This window comes from Podarcis tiliguerta, assembly GCF_965153285.1.
Source record: "Podarcis tiliguerta genome assembly, chromosome: 5".
Taxonomy (NCBI): Eukaryota; Metazoa; Chordata; class Lepidosauria; order Squamata; family Lacertidae; genus Podarcis; species Podarcis tiliguerta.
Window position 1 is genome coordinate 88,135,693 of NC_139538.1, and position 9,460 is coordinate 88,145,152.

The 9,460-nt window shown below is 44.3% G+C and overlaps 1 protein-coding gene across 1 annotated transcript in view; it reads right to left on the reverse strand.

Annotated features, from left to right (window-relative positions):
* The window catches only part of HELLS (helicase, lymphoid specific), a 34,249-nt gene extending 28,889 nt beyond the window's left edge, over nt 1–5,360 (reverse strand). The window contains exons 1-2 of the mRNA XM_083440377.1: nt 5,232–5,360; nt 34–155 (exon numbers count right to left, since the gene is read on the reverse strand). Of these exons, the coding sequence (XP_083296503.1) occupies nt 34–155; nt 5,232–5,277 (168 nt within the window). The 5' untranslated portion in view covers nt 5,278–5,360. The remainder of the gene's footprint in view (nt 1–33; nt 156–5,231) is intronic.
* Between the last annotated feature and the right edge of the window lie 4,100 nt (nt 5,361–9,460).

Consider the following 9,460-nt stretch of genomic DNA (forward strand, 5'->3'; position numbering starts at 1 on the left):
CTCCTCAGTCAACTTGCAGCAAACGCACTTTACCTTCTCCATTATCTGCCTCTCCTCTTCTATTCCTTCTGCCTCAAGCTGCTTCTCCTCCTGCAGCATCGCTGCTGTGATTTCGGTGGCTCCAGCTTCTGCACCCATGTCTTCCTGCAGGTGTCCTGAGCAAAAACACAAGACAAACATGACTAGGAAACCACTAACATGGGTCTAGGGCACACTTTAACCTGGGCAAAAGGCTGGGGGGGGGGAGGGGGCAGCAGTGTGTGTGTGTGTGTGTATATATATATATATATATATATATAGGGACCCCTGACCATTAGGTCCAGTCATGGCCGACTCTGGGGTTGCGGCGCTCATCTTGCTTTATTGGCCGAGGAAGCCGGCATACAGCTTCCGGGTCATGTGGCCAGCACGACTAAGCCACTTCTGGCGAACCAGAGCAGCGCATGGAAACGGCGTCTACCTTCCCAATGGAGCGGTACCTATTTATCTACTTGCACTTTGACGTGCTTTCGAACTGCTAGGTTGGCAGGAGCTGGGACAGAGCAACGGGAGCTCACCCTGTCGTGGGGATTCGAACCGCCAACCTTCTGATCGATGAGTCCTAGGCTCTGTGGTTTAACCCACAGCGCCACCCGCATATATATATATATATATATATATATATATATATATATACACACACCCCCACCCCCACAGTACCTGTTGCTTTTGGTTCTTGTTATGTGTTATACACACACACACACCATATATAAAACACAGTACTTGTTGGTTCTAGCTCCTGAATCCTCTATCTTAAAAGACCTCCATCCCTTTGCCCCCATCTTTTTCCCAAATTCTTCCGTTGACCCCCATTGTTGTCTCTTTATAACATAGCATTCATGAAGAACAATACAAACAACAAGTAATGGATACCGGTCACCAGCTACAAAGCGAAATGAGGTGGAAAATAATAGCAGCATAGTAAAAGTTGTACTTTGGCTTGAGGATCAGTGCTACAAACTTTTTCTATTTGTTTGTTTTTTGGAGGGGGGGGGGGAGGAAAGCTGCACCCTACTTTGCTAAATTCTTACTTATCCTCATGAAGGAGGTTAAAATCCCACCAACCAACACCAGCCCCGTATTTTTTTCACCTCTCTGACTTCCCCCCTCTCGCATATCTATATAGATATATGTTTATATTTAATATATAGATAGTAAATATAATGCTTTCGTAGATTTTCACGGGTACAGGAATGCAGGTTTTGGTGTCCTCGGGTGTCTTCCCGTGTAAAAGTTGGGGTGTCTAGGCGACGTTTCGACGAGGTCTCACTCGTCATCTTCAGGCTGGTGCTTTCGGCTTCTTGTTACTGGAACAGAGCAGGATCTCAGTGTTTGAGTTCCTATAAATACTGTTGAGGAGGTGTGGTGTATAGCCTCCAATGTTCTGGGCAGAGAGGAGGTTCCCAGGCTAGTGTGCCTTTTCTTCTTTTGTTCCTTAATTACTTGAGGGATATCTTGAGTGATTTCTTGAGTGATTTCCTGAATCCCACTTAGGTGGGTCATTAGGTGTGGATTAGTTGCTAAAGCCTTCGTGTCTTGAACTCTTGAACTTTGTGAAGAGTTTTTCTGAGAAGATGGCTGTACTGCACTTGGTTGTGCTCTGGCTTGGCTTCGTGTATAGGGGCGAGCTGTGGTTTTGTGGCCTGTGCCAGCCAGATCTGTGTAGGGATTGCAGGGGGGTGCAGCATCCGGAGGTGCCACCCTGGTTTGGCTACTGGATGGTGTCTGTAATTTATCTGTGGAGAGGGTCTGGGTTTGGGTCTGGTGTGGTTGATTGGTGATGGCGTTCTGTGTGCCTCTGGATCTGGTGTCAGATTTTGTGGGGAGGGCTAATTTCCAGATGTCTGGCAAGCGGGATGTGTCGTCACGCTTGTTCATGTTGTGAGGGTGTTTCTCTATCTCGATGGCTTCCATGATTATTCTCTTGTGGTGATGTTCCATGTTAAAGAGCAATTTGGAATCTGCAAAATTAATTTCGTGTCCTGTTTCTTTCATGTGTTGGAAAAGAGAGGAAGTTTTTTCTTCTTTTTTGACGGCATTCTTGTGTTCTGCGATCCGTGCATTTATTCGTCTGTTTGTTTGTCCAATGTACGTGGCTGGGCAGACTTTGCAGGGTATTTCATAGACCCCTTGGTTTTCCAACTGAATTTTATCCTTGGGGTTTCTGAGGATATTGGCTATTTTTTGGTTGGTGCAAAAGGCTGTTTTGATATTGTGTTTATGGAGGATTTTGCTAATTTTATCTGTAGTGCCCTTGATATAAGGAAGGAGGGCTATGCCATTGTTTTCTTCTGTGTCTTGGTTTTTGGGGGGTGTTTCTTTTTGGATTAGCTTCGTAACCCTGTTTTGCTGGTATCCATTGGCAATTAACACATTTGAGAGATTCTGTAACTCAGTTGTCAAGTGGTCTTCGTCAGCCAGGCGTTTGGTTCTGGAGATGAGAGTCTTGGCTACGGAGTTTATTTGTGCAGGGTGGTGGTGTGATTGTGCATGTAAGTAGCGGTTGGTGTGTGTTTTTTTCCGGTAGATAGTGTGTCCTAGGGAGCCATCAGGTTTTTTGTAGATTAGGACGTCAAGGAAGGGAAGTTGGTTGTTGGCTTCTATTTCCATAGTGAATTGTATTTTGGGGTGTAGGCTGTTGAGATGTGTGAGGAAGCTATCCAGTTTTTCCTTCCCGTGTGGCCAAATTACAAAGGTGTCGTCAACATATCTGAGCCAAAGTTTGGGTTTGTGTTCTGACTTGTCTAAAGCATTGGTTTCAAAGTGTTCCATGTACAGGTTAGCGATGACCGGTGAGAGGGGTGATCCCATAGGTGCTCCTTCTATCTGTTTGTATCTTTGTCCATTGTGGATGAAGTACGTGTTGGTTAGGCAGTGGTTGGTCAGGTCCAAGATGTATTCGGGGGGATTGTATTTGTTTTGAATGGCTGTCAAGGCTTCATTAATGGGCACTTGTGTGAAGAGAGATACAACATCGAAGCTCACAAGTAGGTCATTGGGTTGTAGGTTTTGCTTCTTTATTGTTTCTATGAACTGGAAGGAGTTTGGAACGTGTGAAGAGATGGATTCTGCATAGGGCTGAAGTTGCTTGGCGAGAAATTTAGCTTTGGCTCAGATATGTTGACGACACCTTTGTAATTTGGCCACACGGGAAGGAAAAACTGGATAGCTTCCTCACACATCTCAACAGCCTACACCCCAAAATACAATTCACTATGGAAATAGAAGCCAACAACCAACTTCCCTTCCTTGACGTCCTAATCTACAAAAAACCTGATGGCTCCCTAGGACACACTATCTACCGGAAAAAAACACACACCAACCGCTACTTACATGCACAATCACACCACCACCCTGCACAAATAAACTCCGTAGCCAAGACTCTCATCTCCAGAACCAAACGCCTGGCTGACGAAGACCACTTGACAACTGAGTTACAGAATCTCTCAAATGTGTTAATTGCCAATGGATACCAGCAAAACAGGGTTACGAAGCTAATCCAAAAAGAAACACCCCCCAAAAACCAAGACACAGAAGAAAACAATGGCATAGCCCTCCTTCCTTATATCAAGGGCACTACAGATAAAATTAGCAAAATCCTCCATAAACACAATATCAAAACAGCCTTTTGCACCAACCAAAAAATAGCCAATATCCTCAGAAACCCCAAGGATAAAATTCAGTTGGAAAACCAAGGGGTCTATGAAATACCCTGCAAAGTCTGCCCAGCCACGTACATTGGACAAACAAACAGACGAATAAATGCACGGATCGCAGAACACAAGAATGCCGTCAAAAAAGAAGAAAAAACTTCCTCTCTTTTCCAACACATGAAAGAAACAGGACACGAAATTAATTTTGCAGATTCCAAATTGCTCTTTAACATGGAACATCACCACAAGAGAATAATCATGGAAGCCATCGAGATAGAGAAACACCCTCACAACATGAACAAGCGTGACGACACATCCCGCTTGCCAGACATCTGGAAATTAGCCCTCCCCACAAAATCTGACACCAGATCCAGAGGCACACAGAACGCCATCACCAATCAACCACACCAGACCCAAACCCAGACCCTCTCCACAGATAAATTACAGACACCATCCAGTAGCCAAACCAGGGTGGCACCTCCGGATGCTGCACCCCCCTGCAATCCCTACACAGATCTGGCTGGCACAGGCCACAAAACCACAGCTCGCCCCTATACACGAAGCCAAGCCAGAGCACAACCAAGTGCAGTACAGCCATCTTCTCAGAAAAACTCTTCACAAAGTTCAAGAGTTCAAGACACGAAGGCTTTAGCAACTAATCCACACCTAATGACCCACCTAAGTGGGATTCAGGAAATCACTCAAGAAATCACTCAAGATATCCCTCAAGTAATTAAGGAACAAAAGAAGAAAAGGCACACTAGCCTGGGAACCTCCTCTCTGCCCAGAACATTGGAGGCTATACACCACACCTCCTCAACAGTATTTATAGGAACTCAAACACTGAGATCCTGCTCTGTTCCAGTAACAAGAAGCCGAAAGCACCAGCCTGAAGATGACGAGTGAGACCTCGTCGAAACGTCGCCTAGACACCCCAACTTTTACACGGGAAGACACCCGAGGACACCAAAACCTGCATAGTAAATATAAATATATATTTATATAATATACTTACTATAATATTATATATATTTATAATATATTTAGATATATAGATATATTTAGATATAGATACAGATTTATATTATATGTATGTGTACATACATACATATATATATATAGTTAGTTATATAGTTATATATACCGATATATATAGAGCTCCTCCAGGCTTCCAAAGCTACCATCGAGCCAAAGCGATGGCGGCGTGCAAAGAACAATAAATGAGAAAAAATAAGTGCGCTGCCGATGCTCGGATAGTTTCTCGAGTTTTTTTGTTTTGCTATTTATTTATTTTTTGGAGGGGTGCGCACTCTGCACATGCTCTGGGGCAACCTTGCGGGAGGCAACCTCGCCTCCACAATAAGCGATAAAAAGAAGGGCGCTGCTGCTGCTGGGCTTTTCTTCCCGGGCTTTCTGCTGGGGGGGGCGGGCGAGGCGGAGAGCGCTCTGCACATGCTCAGGGGACCCCTTAGCCCACAGTAAACATTTCCACCCCCTGACCCTGAGGAAGCAGCCCGGCCTCCCTTGGCGGCTCCCCACCTGCGTGGCTCCCGGACGAGGCTCCGCCGTTCTCCTCCACGGGCATCGCGCCGCCGCTTCTGACTCGCGCCGGGTTTCGAACGCCTCGCGGCGCTTCCGGCGGAGTGGGCGGGGGAAAAAAACCGCGCGCTTTCCAAATATCGCGAGAAGAGGGGGGAAAGCGGCGCCTTCGCGGGAAACTCCCGAGACAACAAATCCCTAGAGAGATAGCAGAGGGGAAAGGGTAGAGGGACGCGGTGCGGGCTTCTCGAGGGGAACGGCTCCGGGGAGTTGCCTTGGGCAGTTGGGGGGGACCCCCGGGGTCATCTAGTCCAACCCCCTCGCGCGGCAGGTTTCTGTAGTCCGACTTCGGGAGTCGAACCCGCGTCCCCGAGATTCGGAGTTCCATACGGGCTGAGCTATTTGCCCCTTTCGCCTGCGTTGTAAGGAAAGGGGAAGAGTCAGTCCGAAGGCGAAATGGCAGAAACCCAATATATTTCTAATGTAACTGTTTCAGGGGGAACTGCGTTATGGTCATTGCTACTGTTGTTTTTAAACAAATACACACACACACACACACACACATATAAAATTGTTTAAAAGTAACGGTAGATAGATACACACACACATTTTGCATATTATATATAAAATTGCTATTTTTAAACAAATATATATATAATTATCACTAGTCATTTTAAACAATTACATATATATATATATATATATATATACTGTATACACACACACACACACACTGATTATTTAAAATAACTAGCAATAATTATATATAGATATATTTGCTTAAAAACAACTACCGATAATTTTATACGGTATATCTACATCTATATGTTTGTGTGTGTGTTTAAAAATAACAGCAGCAATAATAACAATGCAGTTTCCCTTGAAACAACTACGTTAGAAATATATTCGGGTTCTGCCTATATATGTGTGTGTGTGTGTGTGTGTATATATATATATATATATATATATATATATATATCAGTCATGCCTCAGGTTGAATATGCTTCATGTTGAGCGCATTCAAGTTGCGCTCCGCAGCAACCCGGAAGAAACAGAGCGCGTAACTTCCGGGTTTTGCCGCTTGCGCATGCGCAGACACTCCAAATGATGTCACGCGCATGTGCAGAAGTGGCGAAAAGCGACGCGCGTGTGCGCAGACGTGCTATCGCTAGTTACATTTGCTTCTGGGTGCGAACCGGGCTCCAGAACAGATCCCGTTTGCATCCCGAGGTACCACTGTATATGACAGTAACAAACACTGGTGGTTTGGTCACCAGATACAAAAGCAAAATTAAAAATAAAATAAAAGCCGCATGTTTAAAGTTAAATACCTGCTTTCAGAGTTTTTGATTTGATTTGATTTTTACACTCAAGCAGCGTATAGTTAAGGGAAATAATAAATACCAAATATTATATGTTTTGATCATAGAAGGGGGGGGGGCTCTGTTAAAAACAAGCCGATAACTGCAATAAAAACACGATTAAAATAGAATATTCAATATTAAAAACATGCAGAGAATTGCAATCGATATATCACACTCCCAGTCCCTTCACTAGAAGCATTCAATTTCCCCAAGCCGGGTGGCATGAGAAAGGTCTTCCGCTGTCAGCAGAAAGGCAACGAGCAAGGAACCAGCGTAGCTTCCCTCAGCAGGGAGTTCCAAAGTTGTGTGGGAGGAGCCACCACCGATAAGGCCCTTTCCCGCGCCCACCCCCAAGCATGCCAGTGAGGGTGCAGGATGGAGAGAAGGGTCTCTTCTGAAGATCTCAGGACATGGGTGGGTTTGGAGGAGGGAATATGATCTTTCCTTATGTCTCTGCACTCCAACCAGTGCCAGTAAGAACCATAATGATATAGAAGCCCTAACCCAGGAGTCAACAAACTTTTTCAGTAGGGGGCCGGTCCACTGTCCCTCAGACCCTGTGGGGGCCGGACTATATTTTGAGGGTAAAAATGAACGAATTCCTATGCCCCACAAATAACCCAGAGATGCATTTTAAATAAATGGACCCATTCTACTCATGTAAAAACACGCTGATTCCCGGACCGACCGCAGGCCAGACTGAGAAGGCCTTTGGGCCGGATTCGGCCCGTGGGCCTTAGTTTGCCTAAAGGTAAAGGGATCCCTGACCATTAGGTCCAGTCGTGGCCAACTCTGGGGTCGTGGTGCTCATCTCGCTTTATTGGCCGAGGGAGCCGGCGTACATGTGGTCATGTGGCCAGCATGACTAAGCTGCTTCTGGCGAACCAGAGCAGCACACGGAAACGCTGTTTACCTTCCCGCCGGAGCGGTACCTATTTATCTACTTGCACATTGACGTGCTTTCAGACTGCTAGGTTGGCAGGAGCAGGGACCGAGCAACAGGAGCTCACCCCGCCGCGGGGATTCGAACCGGCGACATTCTGATCGGCAAGCCCTAGGCTCTGTGGTTTAACCCACAGCGCCACCCGCATCCCTTTAGTTTGCCTACCCATGCTCTAACCTTTGGGTCCTGCCATGTCCCCTTCTCTGCCATCACAGCCCCCGACCCTCCTTCCCTGTGGCTGCTGCCTTGATTCTTAGCACTTAAACCTTACAGGTTAAATGCACTCTACTGCTGCTGCTCAGAAAGGGATCTGTTGTTGCAGTGGGTTGGACTGGATGACCCTCAGGGTCCCTTCCCATTCCCGGATTCTGTGAAAGAAGTGCGCAAACCTTCCTTTGCACCAACATTGCCCACTGCAGTTCCCACACTCCTCACAAGTACAGGGTGAAGGCTTTGCAAGAGAGGAAAGAAATGCTGATAAATCCATTTCTATATTTTAGCGTAAAATAATACGCAGCAATTTTTTTAAAAAAAATTAATCTTTATTTATTTATTTTTTTGAAAATCATTTTTATTAAGTTTTACATTAAGTATAAAGCAACAAGAGTAAAAGAAGTAACACACAACACGACAAAAAATAAAAAAATACAATAACATATGAACACAAAACAACAAAAAATATGAAAAAGAAAAATAAGAAAAATAAAAGCAATTAATTAATTTTGTCATAATTTTGATATCTTAATATAATTACATTTCCTTATATCTTGAAATATTTAATCTTTTTTAAACTTTAAACTTTTTACTAATAACCTTTTACATTCAATCTGGTGTAAAAAATATATTAATCTTTATCCCTCCCTGCCTTGCACATTTTACCTCTTCTTTCCTGTTTCACATCAACTCTTTTACAGGTTTCTTCACTTTTTTCCTCTCACTGAGTTCATGTGTTTGCATAACAGGCAGAGATAAGTAAAGCCTCTCCAAGCAGGGAGATTAAACCAAGGTGGTTGTAAAGCTTCTCTTGTTGAATTTAAATTTGAAATTTAACAAATTTCAGTTTGTTAAAAGAGAGAGGAACCCCTGCCAATAAAAATGTTGGGCATCCTCCAGCTTTGCCTTTCAAAAGGAGGGAGATTAGCCTGAAACTGCTAAATTAGAAATTTAATTTAGCTGCTCGTTTGGAAATGTATCCTTTGAAGCTTGGATAAAGATGTTGGCTCTCAGTTTCATTGCAGGTGTTAATTAACATAACAAATTTGGGATGGTGCCTTTATCACCAGTCAGTGCAGCTGTGAATAGTTGCTTTATCTTGAGTTTTGCATCAATTGTCACAATCACGCCCCCTCCCGCCTTTTTTGCATTTCATTGCAGTTTGGTGCCATTCCTCCCAAAATCCACTGTTGCTCTCTGCCAGCTGCGGGTAACAGTTTGATGAAGTGGAATCTAGTCTACAAAAGCTTATCCTTTGAGAATGTTTAAAGTTACAAGTTTGCTGTTCTCCAAGGGGGGAAAGGATGTCCCTATTTTCATCGGAGAAATGTTGGAGGGTACGGAAATGTAATCACATGCATATAAGATTTTGGTTTTTCTAACCAAGTCTCATCTGAAGATTTGCTACCTCCTTCCCAACCGGTTTCATTTAAGGATTCCACCCTTCCTCCACTTGGCTTATTTAGTCTGATGAAGACTTCTGGAGAATTTACCGTATACTCTGTCTTGTCACATTTTGGTTGGCCTATTAAGTCCGTTGCCCTAATTTGGATTTATTTTCCTTCTAAACTGGCCAACTTGGCTGTATTTAATTTGTGTGTAACTTGTATATCGCTTGTCACCCTATTGTATTTGATCGTGTGTCTTGGGCAGAGGTGGTTTTTGGCTCTCCATTCTGTTTGGTAGATGACTTCTAACTTACTCTGCCT